At 41.7% G+C, this 24,093-nt stretch overlaps 1 protein-coding gene across 1 annotated transcript; it reads right to left on the bottom strand.

Annotated features, from left to right (window-relative positions):
* Positions 1–13,548: 13,548 nt before the first annotated feature.
* LOC308299329 (caspase-8-like) lies at positions 13,549–22,906 on the bottom strand. The gene is made up of 6 exons (XM_080743089.1): positions 22,818–22,906; positions 19,713–19,878; positions 18,727–18,767; positions 18,384–18,489; positions 17,732–18,257; positions 13,549–16,915 (listed from the first exon to the last, which is right to left on the bottom strand). Exons 2-6 carry the CDS (start codon positions 19,870–19,872, stop codon positions 16,777–16,779), a joined length of 972 nt encoding a protein of 323 aa, XP_080599215.1. The 5' UTR covers positions 19,873–19,878; positions 22,818–22,906; the 3' UTR covers positions 13,549–16,776.
* Positions 22,907–24,093: the final 1,187 nt, after the last annotated feature.

Consider the following 24,093-nt stretch of genomic DNA (forward strand, 5'->3'; position numbering starts at 1 on the left):
ATCCTACCGTAACACCGCTCACCCAAACCAATTTCTAATTATCAATGGGAGCGTGTCGATATTGCGACGATCTCTAAACACTGACCTAATGGAACATTAGGTCAGTTACAAATACAAGTCAGATGGGCACTGGGACAACTGGGCACCATATTTGTGGGATGACAGAGCATCAAGTATAGTGTGAGAGCATCATCAGTTCTCTTGCTCGGCGTCGGGGACGACGTCATGCGTAGAGCCAATCAGCTTCACCAATCTTCTCCATTTGGGTCGGTCCTGTGCTAGGGACTCGGCTTCATCCAGCGACAGGCCCATTTGGTGTAGGTCCCTGGTGACGGCATCAATCCATCGCGTGCGGGGGGCACCGCGGGGGCGTTTCTAGCCAACGTCTTTTGGTTGGAAGTGGAGGATAGCGTGAGTAGGGTGATCAGGAGGGAGTCTTTTGACGTGGCCGTACCAGCGCATGCGGCGCTGTGCAGCCAGACGGGACGCGGGGGGCTGTTGGGTGCGTACCCTCAGCGTAATGTTGGAGACCTTATCTTGCCATTTTATCCCCTCTATTGAGCGCAGCGCTCTGGTATCAAAGCCATCTATTCTGGCAGCCAGGGTCTTATTGAGAGGCCAGGTTTCTGCTCCATAAAGGAGGATGGAGAGGACTGAGGTGTTGTAAATCCTTAATTTGGTCTCTCTTGAGATGGAGTGGTGTCTCCACAACGGCTTCCAGAGTGTTTTCATTGCACTGGCTGCCAAGGCACGTCTCCGGTTTATTTCTGGTGATATGTTGCCGTTATTAGTTATGATGGACCCGAGGTAGTTAAAGGAAGTAACAAACTCTACTTCCTCTCCATTGATATGCAACGGTGGGGGGGCTGCGCCACCGATGTGCATCAGCTTTGTTTTGGCCCAGCTGACCTTCAGACCCAGTTTGTTGGATTCCTCTTGGTAGATGTCCAAGGCTTCTTTTAACTGATCAGGAGTGGAGCAGAATAGTGTGGTGTCATCAGCGTATTCCAAGTCTGTGAGGGGGTAATACCCAGTTTAACCCCGGGAACACGTGCACAAGTCTGTTCCATCAGATGGTCGATGATACAGTTAAATAGGTCTGGTGCAGCTACGCAACCTTGTCTTACTCCGCTATTGATTGAGAACCAGGTAGAGTTCTTGCCATCGACACGCACGCAGCTTTCAGCATCACTGTAGAGTTTTTGAAAGAGGGTGGTGATCTTTCTTGGGACTCCGAGGATGGTGAGGATCTTCCAGAGGGAAGCGTGATCCACGGTGTCGAAGGCAGCCTTGAGATCGAGAAAGGCTATGTAGAGGTGTCTGTCTTGACGGAACTCATATACCTTCTCAATGACGAGGCGGAGGGCAGAGATCTGATCTGTTGTTGAGCGGTTTGGCATGAAACCTGCTTGTTGGGGGCGTCTTTTGCTTCTAATGGCCGGAAGGGCCCGGGAGAGAAGTATGCGGGTGAAGATCTTTCCTGGGATGGAAAGGAGAGTAATGCCTCTGTGGTTATTACAGACCTGTTTATCACCCTTATGTTTCCAGAAGGGGAGAATGATGCCCCTGGTCCAGTCTTCTGGGGGGTGCTCAGTTGTCCAGACATAGTTGATAATGTGAGTTAGCCACTCAATGGTATTGTCGCCACCCACTTTCATCATCTCAGCTGTGATGTTGCAAATACCAGGAGCCTTGTCATTACGAAGTTTTGACAGGGCTTTCGCGACCTCTTCTTTGGTTACAGGGTCTATGCTGCAGTTGTGGTTTGCACTGGCATTTTCAGATGATGTGGTGAGAGTGGGGTCAGTTTGGGGTGGGGGATGATGCAGAAGGTCACTGAAATGCTCCTTCCAGCGACTGATACATTCCTCCTCCGTTTTGAGTATGTTACCCTGCGCGTCCTTTACCAGGACTGCCTTCTGTTGGGGGCCTGTTTTCAATCGCCGCAGGGTTCGATACACTTGAGTGAAGTTATTATTTTCAGCTGCAGACTCCAGGTTTTCTGCTTCACCTTGCCAGAATCTTTCTCTGTCTTCTTTTATCGCGGTGTTACGTATGCGATTGAGGCGACGATATTCAATCATGTCGCCCCTAAGACGTGCGGCTCTCCGGAGCTCTATAGACAGGATCAATTTTCAGAAAATCAGAACCCCGAAGGCATTTTGCGAATATTTATTATATACAACTGTTCTAGGGGTATTAAGGGGTGCTGAATCCAAATTTGCTGTATATAATGCTCAAAAATGTTCCTAAATGGCTCAAAATTGAGAAATCCAACATGGCCGCCACTGGAAGGCTGAAACTATTTAAGTGCAAATCTTTTTGACTAAATAAGGTAGAAACTTGAACTAAATGTGTTTTTCTAGGTTAGCCTAAATGGGGAATTTGAAATTCTATCCTAATTTTAGATCAGGCGTGAATAATTGGCTTGAAACTCATACATGTATAGCAGAAAAGGTTCGTTATTGATGCATAATTCGTCAAACAAACAAAAGCAGGATGAACCATGGTTTTATTCATCAAAACTCTTTTGATTTAGATTTTTCTATCAACAAGTCATATATGCAAATTATATATAGTCCTTAAAGGGATATTCCACTTTCAACAGGGAAACAGGGGAAGGGCTTCTCTCCCCACACACACCCATTGTAACTTCAAACTCCATTTTAACCATTCATTAAAAACACCCATTATTTTTTGTGGTGACTCATTCTACCCTCCTAATACGTGAGCAGGCCGTGTTTTTTTCCATAACCTTTTTCATTTGTTTTTATTAATTATTTGGGAAAATGGAAAAAATGTAATTCAAAAAATAATTATTACAAATAAATGAAAAATGTTATTGAAAAAACACAACCTGCTCACATATTAGGAGGTAATATGAGTCACCAGAAAAAATAATAATTCAATTTTAATGAATCTATCATGGTTAAAATGAAGTTTGAAGTTACAATGGGTGTCTGTGGGGAGAGGCCGAGGGCCTGGTAACATTTACATCAAATATCTAAATATTGAATCAAACAAATTAAAAACTGTTCAGGGTGTTCATAAAAGCCTGATTAGACGATAAAATTACCAAAAGTTTTTTGAAAGAGAAATATCCCTTTAATATGAAGGTAGGCTACATTAATATAGCCTATTTGCAGTCATCAATATTTTGAGCAGATGTCATAGGTATCTTGCAGCTGCATGCAACCAATTCCACTTTTCCTGAATAGAATAGAATGGATTATAATATAATATAATAGTATTTTACCATATCAATAAAAGTAAATGGGAATACACTGTAATCCTTACTGTGGCAGCTTATTCACAGTCTTCCTCAGTGTTCGGGCAAATGTTGAGTTTTTTGCAGTTGTATACTTCAATACATGCCATATGACTCTTTATGGATAGAATAGAAGAGAAGGGGATACAACGTTTATAGCCAGCACAAGTACATCAGGGTAGGGTTCATCAATCTGTCAACATCTAAGAGTCTAGAGTATGCAGTCTAGTAGGCTGATACTCTCTAAAATTACCAAATCCCATTAGTACAATATATTATACATACATACCTGCAGCTGCAGCGTTGGCTGAGGCACTCCTTTGTACACCCACATGAAGTGAACTCCCTGCAGGCTTTGGGCATAGGTGGCAAACAGAGTAGCCGCGGCACTAACTGGCCTTCCTTGATCATCCATCCCATTTCCTCCATGCACTGGAGGAAGATCAGGGTGTGGCAGGTGAGCTTGATTCCATATAGTTGCTTAATAGTGTGCACGCATGATATGGAACCTCACAGCATCTGTGGTTGGTGGCAGAGTCTCTTGGGGACGACTTTTGCAGAATAACTTTACTTGTGCTTTGTTGCATGAATCAACGTCAGGCACACCATAGATCTTACAAATGAATCTTTCTGATGATGTCACGATATCTTCTGTGAAAGGGCCCTTCCCAAGGCCAGCAAGATCAGTGTGATGATGTTCGAACACCTGCCAGGCTTTTCGTGGCCGCTGAACTGAGACACACTGTCACATCCAGTAAGGGCATGGAAGGCAAGGAGTGTGTCCAGTTGATCCTCAGACAGTATCCTGTGAATTTCATGCACTGGGAAAAACTTTGGGTCCTTTGATATCCCTTCATGTAGACATAGGTACATCCGATTTTGTCAAAGTAAGCAAGCAGTAGTAGAAGCACGTCTGTGTCACGTGCTGACACGACTACTGTTTCCATCAGTGCGTGGATACAGTGAAGGATCAGTCGTGTATCAGCTTCCTCGTGGACACTCCTTGCCTTCCATGCCCTTAATGGATGTGACAGTGTGTCTCAGTTCAGTGGCCACGGAAAGAAGACAGCCTGGCAGGTGTTCGAACAACATCACACTGATCTTGCTGGCCTTGGGAAGGGCCCTTTCACAGAAGATATCGTGACGTCATCAGAAAGATTCATTTGTAAGATCTATGGTGTGCCTGACGTTGATTCATGCAACAAAGCATGAGTAGGCCTAAAGTTATTCTGCAAAAGTCGTCCCCAAGAGACTCTGCCACCAACCACAGATGCTGTGAGGTTCCATATCATGCGTGCACACTATCAAGCAACTATATGGAATCAAGCTCACCTGCCACACCCCAATCTTCCTCCAGTGGAGGAAATGGTATTGGATGATCAAGGAAGGCCAGTTAGTGCCACGGCTACTCTCTCTGCCACCTATGCCCAAAGTCTGCAGGGAGTTCACTTCATGTGGCTGTACAAAGGAGTGCCTCAGCCAACGCTGCAGCTGCAGGTATGTATGTATAATAGATTGTACTAATGGGATTTGGTAATTTTAGAGAATATCAGCCTACTAGACTGCATACTCTAGACTCTTAGATGTTGACATATTGATGAACCCTACCCTGATGTACTTGTGCTGGCTATAAACTCTCTTCTATTCTATCCAGAAAGAGTCATATGGCATGTATGGAAGCATGCAACTGCAAAAAACTCAACACTTGCCGGAACACTGAGGAAGACTGTGAATAAGCTGCCACAGTAAGGATTACAGTAAGAAGTATTCCCATGTACATTTACTTTTATTGATATGGTAAAATACTATTATATTGTATTATAATCCATTCTATTCTATTCAGGAAAAGTGGAATTGGATGCATGCAGCAGCTGCAAGATACCTATGAGATCTGCTCGAAATATTGATGACTGCAAATAGGCTAAATTAATGTAGCCTACCTTCATATTAAGGACTATATATAATTTGCATATATGACTTGTTGATAGAAACATCTAAATCAAAAGAGTTTTGATGAATAAAACCATGGTTCATCCTGCTTTTGTTTCTGTTTGACGAATTATGCATCAATAACGAACCTTTTCTGCTATACATGTATGAGTTTCAAGCCAATTATTCACGTCTGATCTAAAATCAGGATAGAATTTCAAATTCCCCATGTAGGCTAACCTAGAAAAACACATTTAGTTCAAGTTTCTACCTTGTTTAGTCAAAAAGATTTTCACTTAAATAGATTTCAGCCTTGCAGTGGCGGCCATGTTGGATTTCTCAATTTTGAGCCATTTAGGAACATTTTTGAGCATTATATACAGCAAATTTGGATTCAGCATCCCTTAATACCCCTAGAACAGTTGTATATAATAAATATTCGCAAAATGCCTTCGGGACTTTATACAAGCACATTTTCAGAAATTCTGCCTTGTCTACTATGATTCCAAGTGTTCTTGGTGAAATCCATGGACTCCTCGGTGTGTGGTGAGTGCGTCTAATGGAGTCTGCAGTTGCCTGATTTATTGCAGACACGAAAAGGTTCCAGTTGGTGCATTCATCCTTTTTCAGGGCATTATACCGGTTGGAGATGGAGCTGGTAAATGCAGAGGTGATGGTGGGATCCTGGAGATGAGAGGATCGCAGTCTGGGAGGGCCCCTCACCAGTGTGAGAGCGAGGGTAGTCTTAAAAATCTTTCCTCCAAATCTTTCCAAAATATTGTAAAGGTCAGCTGGTGTAAGCAGCTTAACGCCCAACAGCAAAGTCTAAAAGTAAAAGCAGTGTTGATGTTGCTATTGTTGTTGTTTTGGTTTAAACATATAAATCAAAGGCTGATCATATTACCTTGTCTTTAACTGATGAAAAACAAAGTAATCCACACCCTGAGCTGGAAATGGAACCTAACACTTGCTGCTGGCAGCCAGGAAGAATGATACAGCTTCTTCTTTGTGTTTTATGACCGGTGACAACCAACATATCAAGCTTGTGATTGGCTGAACCGAAGTTAGGAGCAGTGTGTACTTTTCAGACAGGAGGTTTTCCGATCACAGAAAAATAGTTTGAGCCTTAACCATTACGGTGTGTACACTTTTTATGTCACAGGCAAGACTGTTAAGACCCTCAAAAGATTCTTATGAGAGGACCTGTCCTACTCTGTCCAGAGAAATGTACTGATGCTCACCACTAAAGACTATGTGAAGTGTGAGTTTTTATCAGTAATTTGACAGCCGTCTGGAATTCAGATACTCACAGAGGGCATTGTTTCTTCTCATAAAGAAGACCTTGTCCAGTTATTTTTATAGCACTAATTCAGAAAATGAGCCTTTTTGGAAGTTTAAAAGCTTCCTTTTATTTGCTCAGTTCATTGTGGGATTACAAATACAAATGCAAATACAATAATAGAATATATAAATATAAGCGAAAATGGGGCCAAGCTATATACTACTAAGGCACCCAGAAAACAAACTAAGCAAGCCCTTTTGGGTGGCTGTTGAAAAAGCCACAGACAAGTTTTTTTCCATTGTTGGCACACTTTAGACATTCTCATCAACAAAGACTGCAGCTCCTGTTCACCTGGAACGGGAACCACAACTATTAAAGCTATACAGTACATTGACAAACTAGTTTTGCTGGTAGAGCTGAATCTCAAGTCTCCTCAAGTATCTGTCTATATAATAATAACTATATGCAGTACACCCACTAGTACTGAGTCTGAGGCCATGGTTCTCAGCAGGGAACCGATGGATTGTGCAGTTCAAGTAGGGAATGAGACTTTACCCCAGGTGAAAGAGTTTAAGTATCTCGGGGTCTTGTTCACAAGTGAGAGAAAGGGGAAGACGGAGAAGGAGATCAGCCGGAGAATCGGAGCAGCAGGAGCGGTTTTGCAGTCGCTAAATCACGCTGTTGTGAAGAAAAAAGAGTTGAGCCGTAAGGCAAAGCTCTCTGTCTTTCGAGCAATCTTCGTTCCCTCTCTCACCTATGGTCATGAAGAGTGGGTCATGACCGAAATTATAAGGTCTCGGGTACAAGCGGCTGAAATGAGTTTTCTCAGAAGGGTGGCTGGTATCTCCCTTAGAGATAGGGTGAGAAGTTCAATCACCCGAGAGAGACTTGGAGTAGAACCGCTGCTCCTTCACTTGGAAAGGAGTCAGCTTAGGTGGTTTGGGCATCTAGTACGGATGCCCCCCGAGCGCCTTCCTAGGAAGGTCCTCAATGCACGTCCCACTGGGAGGAGACCCCGTGGCAGACCTAAGACCAGATGGAAGGATTATATCTCCAAACTGGCCTGGGAACGCCTCGGTATACTCCCAGAGGGAGTGGAGGAAGTTGCTCAGGATAAGGAAATCTGGAAGTCTCAGTTGGAACTGTTACCCCCACGACCCGATTCCGGATAAGCGGTTGAAGATGGATGGATGGATGGATGCAGTACACCCACTCCCCTTTGCAGCTTTCCCTTTTTGGCAATGTAAGAAGCACTGTCAGTACTGATAAGACCCAATTATTGAATCATTGAAATCCCAAACATGGAATATACTTGGACGGGACCATGATACCACATTGAATGCCTATCTCAGGACTGCCCCTATAGCTCCCAGTATGCCAGAGGACGGCTTCACAGTTGTGAGGTTTTCTAAAGTATAGCTGAATACTTTTTACACCACTTTATAATGTGCTCCTCGCTCCTGTCAGTGGCCTGGCCTCTTTCTTTGGGGCTTGTTTTTAAGCGGTGGTCACACCACTCCTATACGGAGCATGTATGTATGTATGTGTGTCTGTATGTAGCCTGCAATACCTTTCCTGACCACACACATTAATTAAGGGGCGCTGTTGTTCAGGCTAGGCACACTCACACATACACACACGCACGCACGCGCGCACGCACGCATGCACACACACAGCCTCCACTGCTCAGTTCACACAGGTGTGATTTTTCTAGACATGGTTGCTTATTTCCCTAGCAGCACCTGGTCGGTGGACTGGAAACAGTGGAGGCCACGTACTCTGAGTGCGTGACTGTCGGAAGAGACTGAAGTTAGAGAGGAGGGAGTGTGTCGCTGTTTCTACATGAGTCATCTTTTCGACAACCAAAGCTAACCCTAACCCTAACCTCCGTGGGGTGAGGCGCTATCCTGCCGACGCTCCGTTGTCGAAATGTTGCGTTGTCGAAAGAGCAAGATTTCCTGTACTAGATGGCAGGTAAAACGGCTAAAGATAGACGCACGAATAAAAGGTTGGAAGGGAGGCAGGAGATAAAGGATAGGGGAAGAAGGGATGAAGTGGAGGAAAGAGAGAATCAGGGGAGAGAAGGCAATGTAATATGAACCCGACCAAATGGCTCAATAAGCTATTGTACCTACCTGTATGGTTTACAATGAGAATGTGTTTTATATTGTCAGGTGTGTGCTGTTGTGGATGGTTGCCTGTGTCCACTAGTGTTTGGGGAGTAGCTTCACCCTGTTCAATGTGTAGGCATTTAACTGAAGAAATGTGAGTATTCTATCATGTCTGTGCAAACTTGAAGGTGAACAAGAAATGGGTCGATATATTTTCTGTAGTTATTTTTATTTGATTGTTGTGACATTGTCTAAGGCCGGACTCACACATGTGCGTCACGCATCGAATCTTATCGTCTGAGAATGGCCACTGGGGGCGCCATACTAATGCATTGTCAATGCAAGGTTGTTTGGTTTTTGAGCGGTGGTGACGCCGCTCCTTAGAATGGCCGTGTGTGTATGTCTGTAGCCTGAGGTGTATATGCAGGAGTGTGTATCCGCGTATGTGTCTGTAGCCTGATGCTGAGTCTAGCCTGAGCATCAATTGCAACAAACACGCTCGCACACGCACGCACGCACGCACGGCCATGTAGTGTATCTATGTATGTATGTATGTATGTATGTCTGTCTGTGGGTCTGTAGCCTGGAGTGCCATTGGTTGACCAAAGAGGGTGCTGTTGCGTCTAGCCTGAAAATCAACTGCAACACACACACACACACACACACACACACACACACACACACAGGGAGGGGGGGTCACACACACACACACACACACACACACACACACACGCACACGCACACGCACACGCACACGCACGCACACACACACACACACACACACACACCACCGCTCACTTCAAACTTGGGTTTGATTTTTTTTGTCTCAAGCTCAACCGCAGCCTGTCTTTTCACCTGGTTCTAATGATATCAACACACTTAATGCGAAATATTCACGTGCTTTCAGACTCTTCAATGCAGAAAGTATCCAGGATACTTGGATATTCAGTATCCTATAACTCACCAATGCAGAGATATTAGTAGTAAAATGTCGACATCTAGTGGTCAACCTCAGAGGAGCGCAAAAATAAAACCTGAGGTGAATGCCAGCCTCGAACCAGATGCCAAGTATGCTCTGTTCCCCAGTGCAACGCTCCACGCCACTGACCCCGACGGAGCGGCGCGGTATTGGGCGCCGATGACCCCCGTGAGTCGCCACCGAGGCGAGCGCTAGCGAGCCGAGTTGCCGCGACGAGCGGTGGGAACGGCGCCCAATCCCACTCAGCCGCGTTACCGAGTTATGTGCCGTTATGGACAGAATAGTAAATATTCAGTCCCTCACTATCCACGCCTACCCCACTATCCACGTCAAAGATAAATGCACAAAAAAGGAGTCACATCATCCGTTCATTAGCTCAGTCAGTAGAGCACGGATGCAACAAACCCACGGTTTGGGTTCGATTCCCCTGAGGGGAATAATATTCAAGGCGAGAGATATCGGCGCATGCGTACTTCAAAGTGCATGGAGAACAGGATACCGTGGATACTCCTCCGTGGATACCCAGTGCATACTCTCTGCATTCAAATGTCTGAGAAATGGTGAAAAAGTCGGATTGAATGCGGAGAGAGCAGTCGAAGCCGGTGGTCTTTTGGCCAAGAGACACGGCAACGACAAAACACCAAACAACCTTCCATTGACAATGCATTAGTACGGCGCCCCCAGTGGCCATTCTCAGACGATAAGTAGAAGATTTTCACGCATATGTCTGTGGCGCGCCTAAAATGTATGTTGTGACACCCCACACACTAGACCCAGGAGTCTGGGTTAGGGGTGGTGCTTTGCTCTGCCTAATTATCTCCCTGCAGGTGAGCAGGGTGGGGCCTCGTTGGCTGAGGGTTTGATGGCCATGGAGCACACCTGGGCCCGGTGCCTCCAGAAGGCTATATAAAAGCCTCCCCTCTCCGGTTATTGCGAGAGATCCTGAGGAAGCAGACCTGTCTCGTCCAGCTTGAGCCGTCTCTCCACCATGCCCCTTATGTTTAGTTTTACTTTCATGGGGCGGCATAGCTCATGGGTAGAGAAACCGTTATTAGAGCACGAAGGGTTCCCAGTTCGAATCCGGGCTCCCCCTGAGTTGATGTCGAAGGGTCCTTGAGCAAGACTCTGAACCCCTAATTGAGCCCGGTGAGTAGGTTGGTGCCTTGCATGGTTTCCTCCGCCACCGGTGTATGAATGTGTGCGTGAATGGGTGAATGTAATGCACAATCTATGTAAAGCGCCTTGGATAAAAGCGCTATATAAATGCACCATTTACCATTTACTTTCCATACAACACCCTGCACCACACCATGTTCCACTCACTCATCCACACCTACACTACTGATTACTGTGGAGTCGTTATGTTTAGTTGAGCTGTTTTGATGTATTCGTTAGTCATTGTCCCAGGCATTTATTTAATAAATACTTTTGTTATACGCTTGACAGCGTCTCCTCTCCCCTTCGTTTGTTGCTACTTGTTATATTTGTACCATATCCACGATTCTGTCATATTTATAGCGGCCATGGGTCACATCTAAATTGTTAGAAATGTACAACAGAATGTGGGGAAGGGAAGGTTGCCAAATATTTGGAAGGAATCAGTGGTGATCCCAATTAGAAAGACAGGAAAGGACCCGTGCAAACCTTCTTGCCAGTGGCGAAATTAGACCTTATTCCCCATGGGTTTTCGGATCAAGGGGGCCCTGATCAAGGGGGCCCTGATCAAAGGGGACCGGGTCTGTTGTCTTTGCGCGATTTAAGCGCAAACTACAATGATTACCCCTAATATATTGGAAATTACTAAATACATATAATATCCTAGTATGAATTCATGTAGATATGGGCGCATTGGGCGTATATTTTTATTTAGGCTTATTAAAAACAACCCTATCAAATTACGCTTGTGCTTCTTGCTATTAGGCCAACAGCATTAACATCAAATGTGTGTAAAATAATGGAGAGGGTGGTAATATATGACCTTGAGAAGAGAGGCATGTTGGCAAGTTGTCAAAGTGGTTTTAGAAAAGGAAGAAATACTATGGATGCAGTCAAACGGAGATAAGGAAAGCACATGGCAATATCAACGAATTTGATATTGAAAGGGCATGTGATATGATGTGGAAAGAAGGTTTGTTAATTAAGTTGCACAAGATGGGTGTGGGGGGTAGGGTTTTTAATTGGATAAAGGATTTTTTGGTTGATAGGAAAATACAGGTAAGGATTGGGTCGGATTTGTCAGGAAAATACATGGTGGGGAATGGTACACCTCAAGGCAGTGTAATTAGTCCATTATTGTTTGTTGTTATGATAAATTATATATTTCAAAGATACCAGCAGATAAGTGATTGTTTGCAGATGATGGGGCATTGTGGAAAAAGAGGAAGGAAAATTAAACTTATAATAGGTGTTTGGTTCCTGGGCCAGGTTATAGGAGGTGGAAGTCCCCTAAAAATACTACCTTACATGTAATTTTAAGGTTTACTCTTACTTTTGTGTGAACCTCAGACAGTATACGTTGCTTGAGTCAATATTTAGATATCTGATACTAGTAAGACGCCTCAGGGCGACATGCGACCTTAGCGCCAATTGTTTGCCATCTGGCCATTGATGTATACCGGACCAGTTACCCAACTATGGAGACCCCTGGTACCCATACTGTATGGAGATCCATGTATTGTACATGGTACATCCCTTTTATGCCCATACACGGAGATCCCTATCTGAATCAGATAGACAGATAGATAGATAGATAGATTATCCCAAGGGGGAAATCAGTTGCCCAGAGGCAGCACAGCAGTATAAGGTTATTTACAAAGAACTATGAAAAGATAAAAAGAAAACACAAGAATAGAGTACAGTACAGAGTACAGTAAGTACAGTAAGAGCAAGGTACAACAAGAAAGGGAACGAATAATATATATAAATATATATACATAAAGTGTCCTAAAGCACAACTATCAATATAATGTGCTCAACATCATGTCAAACACAAGCAGAAATACTAAAAAAAAACTACTAACAACCTAATAGTGCAGTGTCCAAAAGTCAGAGCGATAAAAACAACTAGCAAAAGAAAGAAAAACAAGAAAGGGTGATGCAGCAAGACGAACAAGAGCACCCTCCCTGGAAGGTCCTTAGTCCTTGTCAATCGACCGTTGTGTGTCTCGTTGTACAGCTTAAGAGCAGCCGGTACAAATAGTAAGGGAAAGTTAGCCTATTGCTACATCAATCTGGGAACTAAATCTAAATCACTAGCTTTCTTCACAAATGTGTTCATAAAGTGTCTACTATCACCTCTGAACTTTGTCAAACCCAACTCCATTGACATACTTTGTGGGAGCCAATCAAAGTTATTGGGTATCCCGAGGGCCTGGGATTAAAGGGGGAAAAATTAAAAATGGCCAATATGAACGTATGAGGTGTGTAATTTGGGTATTTTTGGGCTGCTGAATCCATTCCAACCATTAGTTTTCAATTAAATTGACTCCTTGGTCATAAAATAGGCCACACCTACTTTTGTGTGTCCATGAGACATATATTGGCAATACAAAAAAGGTTGGAGTAGGGTTTGAATTCATGAAAACTATTCAAGATCAGGTGGGTAATCACACATGACACACAGGATAACATGATACATGTTAGGAAAAGGTTAGGAAAGCCCCCCATCTTGTGACAAAGCAGAGGTACTACACGTTTCGTTCCTTTACACTGTAATATTTCCCGAATTTAGTATGCATTCACGACATTCACGTATGAGAGAATGAGACTCCATAATTACGAATAATTATAATCATGGACTTTTATTTGTTTAAAGTAGGCCCATTACTGTTGCACAACATTAGAATCCCTGTTTAAAATATTAGCATACCAACTGTTCCATAGTCATATAGTGGCATACATTTAAATCTTTTAAAAAACAAAGAATTAACCACTTTTTTCTTCTTCATACAAATGATTTATTATTCTTCATAAGTCAGACTTTAAATACAGCTTAAAAACAGCATCAGGATCTCATCATTGTTCAGAAAAAACACATTGACACAAGCTGGAGCACTCATACAATGTCATTTTGAGTATACCACAATTGAATTAAAAACTCTTTGGGTCTCAAGCTAAAATGTTTGGGAACCACGGCAACAGCAGTCTCCCCGTCCTGTCTCTCCAGCTCTTTAATAAACAGCAAATGCATTCTCATTCTCAAATGCATTCTCAGGTTGGGATACCAATCACATCACACAATCACTTTATAGAACAAAGTAAGCCCTGGGCTTGTTGGGTTATCCTTTTAGCATTATTTTGTATAAATATGTGCCACCGCGCCTTTTCTTTTTGCAAACTGTTAATAACATATTCGATAATACAAGCAGATTAGATTCAACCCATTAAGACCTGATTAAAAAAAGCAGATTTGTTTCAGTCTGCAGAGTATTTATATTTGAGTCTCAGTGCACTTGCACGACAGCGTTGTTGTTGTCAGAGAGACATTTGGTAGGAAATGTGTGTCTTGGTTTCTTCTACTAAAGAAGACTTCCTCTTGCAGTACCAAACCTACACATTATCGGGCACAAACCAGGGCTGTGCAAAGAGCAGCCCGATGACAAATCTTACACAGCCCGCAGCTTCCTCCCTAAATGGTACTACAAACGGCCCTGCAGCACCGTCAATGTTTATAGCATAAACAATGTTATTGTATAATTTGTCAGTATTCCTTGTTCCCTGCTATTTTGTTTTACCTTACACGTCTGGTTGCATTTGGTAATGTGAGTTATTTGTATTTAATTCAGAGCACACACCTGACAAAAGATAAATAATGATAATGATAGCTAAAATATTGTAATTGCGATGTATATGTGAAAATATGCGAACGTTTGGACACCCCTGGTTTATACTGTAATGCCCTCCGTGCTCGTGACCAGTTCTGAGCTCCCAATGGATGGACAAGTGAGAGAGAGGGACCATTTGGACAACAGACTATTATATCGTTTGGCTATGAAATCTAGAACACATATCTGGACTCACCCAAACTCAGGAATAATCCTATACAAAGAGTTGGTAATGGGCAGATGACCTTTGACCGAGGATGGAGCAGAGGCGCAACACAGTTTTTGGTTCCCAAGTAAAAAGGGCTTTTATTGTTTTTTTAAGAGAGATGATACAAAAGAATAGGAGAGAGAGAGAACACACAGCAAAAGTAGAATCCTTGCCAGTCAGAAGTTACAGGAAGTATGAGGCCCCACATCGCACGTACCATGTTCTTGCCTGTTCTGCACAAAGTTGGTTTGTCCAACTTAACAGTGTGAAGCTGCATAGGCTATATAACCCTAAGTTCCAACAGTGAACATCAATCATAGGTTTCCTCACATGTCTACTTTAAAGCAACACACATCACTATCTATTTTATCACAGGTATAGCCGTAAATCGGAAACATAATTTCCATTTGTCATAAATCTTCCATCTTGCGAGTGGCCATTCCTCTGACCTTGGGCATGGACATAGTTATACGGGTTCTCAACAGGATACCAATCATATTATAGAACAAAATAGGTTTGTTTTAAACAAAAAATATAACTTGCAGTACTTTTTAAAGACAGCATAAACCCACTTAAGCAAACACCACCCCCCCCCCCTTTCCTGGCGATTAAAGGAGAATTCTGGCCTAAAGGTTATTTTACCTCTGTGTTCTTCTCTCCCCCAAAAAGTAGTCCAGATGTTTTCTTTTTACTGGCAATCTTGTCTTTTCACAGCATTTCGCCCTACCCGACCAGGCTCCAAACCGGAACGATTGGTTATAGGCCTATTGTTAATCTGCTTATCTCTCTCGCTCCAAAATCAATTTTCTTCGGTAGCCTACATGCCTGCCATACATAATGACTCTGAAAGATCCACATTCTCGTTTCACACTGGGTGCCGCCATTATTGACATTATTTGTTTAGAGAAGCTGCGCAGATGTGGGTGCATGCTGACTCCAATCAGATTTAGACATCTTGCAAGACAAGATTTCAATTGAGTGAGTTCAAAGATCTGCTTTTTAACAATAACAATGACTGCCCCCTGGTAATATTAGTGTGTGAATGGGATGCCATTAGAATCTATGGCAGACATGTACCAAGCGAGAGAAATAAGTGCATTAAGAATACAACCAATCACACCTGTTTGGAGCCGTGGTCAGGTAGGGTGAATGGACAAGATTGCCTGTTATGGAAAAAAACAAAACAACACCTGGATCACTTTGTTGGGGAGATAACATTTTTGGGGAGAGAATAACAACTTCTAAAGGTAAGACCTTCTATGCTGGAATTATCCTTTAATATGGAAACTGCAGGAACAGAGAAATGGGTTGTGGACCTACTCAAGAAAAAGTAGTAATACCACAAGATAAAAAAATACTCTGTTATAAGTAAAAGCCCTTTATATAAAAAATACAAAAGTAACAAAGTATTGGCATTACAATATACTAACTTAAAAGGAATCATTAAAAATGGCCCATTTCACAAGTTTTCTTTTAAAAAATGCTTAAAAAGGTGTAAACCTATACACACACACCATTAGTTGTTGGTGTTAGGTGTTTTGTAATAATCAAAATCTACAAAGTGACTAGTTTTTAAATAATTGTATTGGAGTAAAAAAGTACTACAAGTGGTTAAGGCGCATCCCACAGATATAGCAGGCGACAGAGCAGGCAACCTTACGCACGGGTGCCAACATTGGCACAGGGGAGGGTGATGACTGGCACATTGACATAAGTGTGAGAGAGGATGATGACATTGAGGTTGACATTTAAAAAATAAAATGTAGACAATTAAATTACGTCCCCTCACGTCTGTGTGCAAATTACATCCTGAGCATAATTCTTCATTAATTCAAACTCTAAACTCTGACTGGGGAGGGAGTCTGGGAGATAGTTAGGTTATTGCTAATGATCATTACAATGTCCTGATATGAAAGAAAACATTTCAAAAGAAAGAGAAAAAAAGAAGAAGTTATATTTATGGGCAATTGACATTTTTATATTTTGATGGTGTCATAATTAAAGATAATGTTCTGACATGGCCAACTGACTATCTTGAAAATAAATGTAAAAAATCTGAGAAGTAAAGGTTTTGGACATACATAAGGTTTCAGTGATGATAGGTAGTCGGTCATGTGTCTCAGAAACCACTGCCGGTTAGGTCGTGGTGTCTACTCTGGGTGGAGGATGACCTTTCTCAGGTTCTCAACGGCCGGAGGATGAGCAGCTTTCTCAGGTTGTTCTCAAAAACGCTAGACTGTTTGAAATCGAACGTGGTCTCCTTGTCGCACAGGGCATTGTTGACACCGGTGAGGATGGTATTCATGTCAGCTCCACTGGTAGCAAAAGACAAAATATGGCGGCGAATGAATGAGAATCAAAGAGACATTGTCTTGTCAATGAGACATTGAGTTGTCATTTTATTTACACATTCAGTAGGCTACCATTGACTTGTTAACTAGTTATTTGAAATGCATCGGTTGAGTGCTGTTTACTTGTAAACAAGTCATACTTGTTTACCTATTGTAAAACCTAGCCTGTGGTCTGCGGCACCTGGGACTGATGAAAAAACTAAAATTCCCATAATTCATATCAGAAGACAACATCATCAGGAGATGCGATCTGCCGTTCACATTTAATTATAATAACATTACTCCTTTTTTATATAGATGTAGGCCTATATAATAATTAGGGCTGGAACTCAGTTAAAAGATAATCTAATGAATTAGAGGCATTGTAATAAAAAATAATAATCACGTTTAATTGCAAATTAAAGGAAAGAAACTATCTTTCAATTATAGTGCATTTTGGTATACGAGTGAATCAATGATTGAACTTTTTTTTATCTAAATTTCCCATCCAATGGGCTAAGCAAAGCAGTCTGATCTGCTTCTTCTCCCATTGTACTGGGTTTGTTGACTGTTGGTTGGTACACCGGTACACCTGAAACTCGTCCAGTGAGTACAAAAATAAAGCATGATTAAAATATGTTTATTTTTTAAATTTATTATTATTATTATTTCTTTTTATCCCAGCCCTGATAATAATTTCAGTGAATTCAAAGTCTAAAAGGTTGTCGAGGAAGACAGCGTTTTGTATGACTTTCAGGTTACAATGAAATGAAAGTATTTAGTGAATTAATAGGGCTGTACCTTGGGCATCCATATTCGAGTTTTTCACAGAGAGTCTGGATGAACCAGGATCCTTCATCATTCCTAAATGCTGAGTGCAGGTCGATGGTGGCATAAGCAAACAGGAAATCGGTTATTTCTGGAAGAGAACCATCAGTATATTTGTAGACAACTCCTCCCTGGACATTTATGCCATGACCACGACAGGCTTGAACAATGAACATTTTGGGTTTTCCCAGGAGAGCGGGGCAGTTGTTGTTGCTGAATTTATACTTCATCCAACTGTATTTTAGCATCTTTCCGTCCACTCCCTCCACGCCCTTTCTGTCTCCATGACTCAGAATGCAGCACACAAAGCCATCACCGTGTGCGACGTGTAGTTGGCCTAAGTCGCTGAATCCCGTGCCAGACCACTGCTTGAGATCGTTTGGCAGATCTGGCAAGCGTCCGGCAAAGAATTTCAGCACTTGCTTCATCTGGCGCTTGGTCTTATCCTTACACAGGATCACTATGAAACCAAGCCAGTGGAAGTCACGGACCAACCTCTCTGTGAGGACGAGAGAGAACATTTAGGTTTTAGGACTTTGCTGTATGTAGGCTCTTAACATTACTGATGTGATTGTTAATATCACACAACTGAATTGTTTTTATTCTTTATTTGAATGATACTCACCAGAATCGCGTTCTGTACCCTTCCGCTTCTTAGTTGGATCTTTGAATGTTTCATTTTCAAGGATAAGACAGTAGCCACGAGGATCACTGGTCATTTTGTAGGGTTCCTATACAAAATGTCCAAGTAGAAACATCATTCAGTTTAGAACAAGGCAAGCAGCGCTGGTATTTCTGCCACATTGTATGACTACAGCTATTGGTGTTTCCACTGCTACACAAGTATGCTGTATGTTCATAAAGAAATGCTCCTCAGAACACTATTGCATCCCAGTCCCAATGAATGCAAGGTAGTGGCAAACAAACACACACATGAACTTTGAGGCTATAGACTTATATTAGTTTACCATCAGTGCTGTTCCAGTTGTTGGGGTTGGTGCATCTAATCCTTAGATTGAAAGAAAAGACAACACACTCAGGGTTAGTGTGCAACATGGTTCTCAATAGAGATACAGGATCAATGGGAACAAATTAACAATGACTGGGAAAAAATGGAAACAAGATGAAAAGATCCAAGGACTCCAAGACTGGAGGAGAGGACTTAAAGGACAACTTTAGTTTTTTACAACAAGGGTTCATATTTTAGATTGTAATTAAAGAATATAAAAGATGAGTGTTACAATTATTTCATTTACTTCTTTCAATTGTTTTAGAGATTCTTATTTCAGTGGTTGGGGGCATGCGTACACGTCGCTAAATATGTCATTTTACACAGAATAAGCCCATTCCCAAGATACAATGCAACCTTTCCTGGTTGGATGTGACGTATGGGGGCTAGAAGTGTTACTGTAAATAGCAATAAAGAAACTGCTGGCTTATTGTGTCTAAAAAGACATATTTAGCCACTTGTACGCATGCCCACATGCGTACGCATGCCCCACATTTTAGCACGGTAAACGCGATAAAACACTAGAATGAAGCAAATGAAAACATTTTAACACTCACTTTTCTCTACTTCTTTTCTCAATCTAAAATATGAACCCTTGTTGTAAAAAAACAAAGTTGTCCTTTAAATCTAAGAACTGTAATGTATTAAACGTTTGAAAATGTCAATGTTTCGACCAGACTTTGTAATACATTAAAGTGCATTTTGATTTGACGTTTGTGTGGATTGTGTTGTGGATTGTGGATGTGTGGAGTACATCTACAGGTGTTAGAGACCCAGATTTTGCACACACACACACACACACACACACACACACACACACACACACACACACACACACACATTTGTGATAACATACTGTATTACGTTAGTTCCAACAATATATATTACTTGGTAACAAGTTGCTCTCAAGGTTAGAATGGTAGTAAACTTAGTAGGTTGCTATACCTGTACCAAGGCCTGGGTTAGGAGCCAAGTTGACACTATTAACAACCTGAACAGGAGGTTCGTTGGTGGCAGGAGGGCTGCACCATAGCATTGTCTTCAGGTCAAGAACGTCATCACTTAGTTTAATCCATATGTAGATCATCCTCTTAATAGTGTCCATGGTGATCTGAAAAAGAAGGAACATTGTTTATGAATATGGACAATTTCCCCCGATACAGAAAGTAATACTTAACTACAGTATTTTCTGGACTATAAGGCGCACCTGACTATAAGGCGCACTGTCAATGAATGGTCTATTTTCAAACTGTTTTCATATATAAGGCGCACCTGACTATAAGGCGCACATAATAGACGCTTATGCATCCAACAGATGGAGCTGTACTAAAGGGAATGTCAATGTCAATGAATGATCCATATATAAGGCGCACTGGACTATAAGGCGCACTGTAGTTTTTTGAGAAAATTAAAGGCTTTTAAGTGCGCCTTATAGTCCGGAAAATACGGTACTTTCAACCTGGACTCACTATAGCTTAGGCATGCCAGGATGTGAACATTTTCAAAATAACTAAAATCAAATCAAATTAAATAGGGAAATGTTAGTCATCAACACAGTATTTCCCTTTTCAGTCTTCCAATAATGATTGATTGCAACAGGCATATCGAGATTTAATAGCTTGCAATAACAATTTACATTCAGCTACTGTAACCCCACATTCAAAGTATAGTATAATAATACCAATAATAAAATTCCAAAAATAATAAAGTGTACTTAATTAAATTAAAAAGTTTATCGGGTTATACCTCGCCCCCTGCTGTGACCCATATGGGTTTCTAACCACAGTTTGAAAAACATCTTATTACTGCCAGCAACTTCCATTCTATCTGCATCCAATTTGAAGTGGTTGAAAACGCAATGGCTGCAGTGCACAGAGTTTATTGACAGAAAATTACTCAGAGCATGTACAGTATCTTGTATATTGTGTGTGCGTCTGTGCGAGCGTGCTTGCGTCTGTCTGTCTGTCTATCTGTCTGTCTGTGCGTGCGTGCGTGCTGCCGTCATAGTTTGTGACCCTCTCTGGAGGCTGTATTTGGAATCGCACATCAGGGGGGATATTCAGGGGTTATATAAGCATGTAATCATAATTATGTAAGCAAACCTATTCATTGGTGTTTAATCACTTTAGTATAAAAAATCCTTTGTAATCAATCAATAGGTCACACTGTGTTAATATCTTTCGCACCATACTGTAGCTTCATGTTCATTTGGCTTTGGGGGTAACAATTAGCCGCAAATTGCAACACTAGATTTTTTTATACTCGGATGAATCTAGGGTTGCAATACCACCCATAGGGATTCAATGCATGAAAACAGTTTTTTGCTAACTGATTGTATTAAACGACTTCAAACTCACCAATATTGTGGCTCTATGGAAAGCTTGGAATTTACTCTTGCTAACTGCAAAGTGTTTGTTTCAGAAAATTCCACCGTGGAATTGTTATGATTTTATTTTCTGTCAAGAAATTCAGTTCGGGTGATTATTTTTTCTAAGTGCTGGAGTTTGGAAGCGCTCGTGGGAAGTCACTCAGCAGTCCTGTGTACCAGCTGGTTCTGTCACATAGCCTAATGCAGGAGGCAGCGGGACGTGGTGTTATAGAAGACGAGCGCTTCCTAAGTTCAAGACTTAGAAAAAAAACATGGCTGCTCGGATTTTATTAACAGAAAATAAATCATAACAATTCTTCGGTGGATTTTTCAGAAACAAACACTTTGCAGTTAGCAAGAGTAAATTCCAAGCTTTCCATAGAGCCACAATATTGGTGAGTTTGAAGTCGTTTAATACAATCAGTTAGCAAAAAACTGTTTTCATGCATTGAATCCCTATGGGTGGTATTGCAACCCTAGATTCATCCGAGTATAAAAAAAATCTAGTGTTGCAATTTGCGGCTAGGTAACAATGTGACTGTAGTGGAGGATATGAGAAGGACTGTATAGGGGACTAGTTCAATGTGGGTTTAGCTCTATTCGCCCCCGGGGCGTCGGTCAGGACACAGAGACAGGAGAGTGAAGATGGTATATATGGCTTTACTGAGTCTTTAGGCACAGGTAGGTATGGTACAGGCATGGGTTTGCTGATAACTGGTGGTACAGCACTGAGTGCGATAATGACATTCAATGGGTGTATGTGTGGTTCTGCAATAAATACAGAGAATAAACAATAACCAGTATTAGTATAAATACCATACATAAATATCACCATATATCACATTACTGCAATAATATATTATATGCAATACAGTAGGCATTTACTATACACTGAGGTACACATGTTATCATACTATATATAAAGTTAGGCATATCACTGATCTACAATGAGTCCATTATACCTTCACCATAGACAATAGTAATCAATAAACCTTTCCATACAAGATGTTCAATAATCAGATGTAAACCAATAACTCTTATATAATCACTGCAGCCTGAAGCTGCTCTAAAGTGGCTTAATAGCCTTAATTGAACATCAAAGGGCGGACCGCAACTGTAGGACGGCACGTAATGGCGGCGCCCATGAAATACACGTCCAAACTGACCACAGACCTGACGTGCTGAATAAGGTGCTAAACACGTGCTTCACCTGTAGTGTAGACATATATGTATGTGCACACCAGTCCCAAATATACTGCTACACGTGACATGACAATAGAGGGAATGCATGTGACATCATCATCATCATACCCGGAAGTTATGCCGGAACGCTTACTGAGTGGCAAAAAACTACTTTCTGGCCTTGACAGCCCATACATCCAAACAGAAGGCCTGTCTGATTGCATTAAACTACATTGAAACAACAATAAACTCACATTGCCACTGATTTTGCCACTCGATATGCCACTCGATTTGCCATTCACTTTATGCATGCGCATACCCTCTATATAGAAATAAAGGGACATATACTGTAGGTGTGCTTAAGGCACGCAAAGTAAACGCTGACATGAACGGGAAGAAGCAATCAATCACTGTCAAACACACCAGCGTCAGAGCTAAATAGACACACAAACAGGCAGGAACTCTAGTAAGCATGACAATATGAACCAAATAACACTTACAATCGTCAGGGACGCACATGGGCACGTCAGTGCTTCACAATAACTAACTTTGTAGACGAGCGAATGTGTATGACTGTCATTCACCGCTACTGGAATGAAGAGAGAGAGAGAACAATAATGCATTGCGTCTTAAGGTGGCGCAGGTAAACAGCACTCACCGTTCTTAAGGTGGTAATGATTAAGGTGGTCACCGGTAAATAAAGGCAATAATAAAGGTGAACTTAAGTTAGGCTTGGAACCTTTCTAACAGTGACAGTGTGATTATGTTAAAATAGTTAACAGGAATGGAAATTGTTAGTAGAGAAGGGTGTTGTTGATACATATGAGGCCACAGGCATACTAAAAAACTAGTTACATATACACATGTGTGATTAGGAGTAGTTTAAAGGAATATACTGCAACATAGCTATACTGGCCTAGATATAGCCTTTATGACATAACGAGTATATATTATTTTTTTGGGGAGTCACCAGTGTTTCTGTGACAGGTACACAGTGAGTGTTCCATGTCACGGTAGCGTAGGGCGTAGGCCTACTCATAACTAGGAAGTATACAGTATGGTGGAATAGGCAAGGCAAGGCAAGGCAAGGCAACTTTATTTATAGAGCACCTTTCGTACAACAACGCAATTCAAAGTGCTTTACAGAATAAAAACAGATACATACAATAATGCAATTTAAAAATACAATACATACATACATTTAAAACAAGAAAATAATATATAATTAATAAATCATAGGGTAGAGTAGGCAATATCAAATAAATACGTTTTTAAATTGGACTTAAAAACAGCTATGGTTGGGGATTGTCTAATATAAAGAGGAATATTATTCCAAGTGTGCGGTGCATAATGGTGAAAGGCTGCTTTGCCATGTTTTGTTCCTACAGTTTGAACAATTAGCAGGCCAGCACCAGATGACCTAAGTGTTCTAGGGGGTTCATAAGGCTTCAACATGTCCAGGAGATAGCTGGGCCCAGAGCCACAGAGACATTTATAGACAAGTAACAGAATCTTAAAATCAATTCTCTGGGAGACTGGTAGCCAATGTAAGGATTTTAAAACTGGTGTAACATGGTCATATTTTCTAGTATTTGTCAGGACTCTAGCAGCAGCATTCTGAATCAGTTGAAGTTGTTTATAGTCGGGGACCCAGTCCCCAAAATGGGAGGGGACCTGTGATTTTCTGCCGTACTTTTTATTTCTGTTTTATCTATTAGTTTGGTCATTAAGGTCCACAGAATGAGAGGCCTGCTCTGCCGGAAACATCGCGAAAAA

This window comes from Nannobrachium achirus (assembly GCF_963921795.1).
Source record: "Nannobrachium achirus genome assembly, chromosome: 15".
NCBI lineage: Eukaryota > Metazoa > Chordata > Actinopteri > Myctophiformes > Myctophidae > Nannobrachium > Nannobrachium achirus.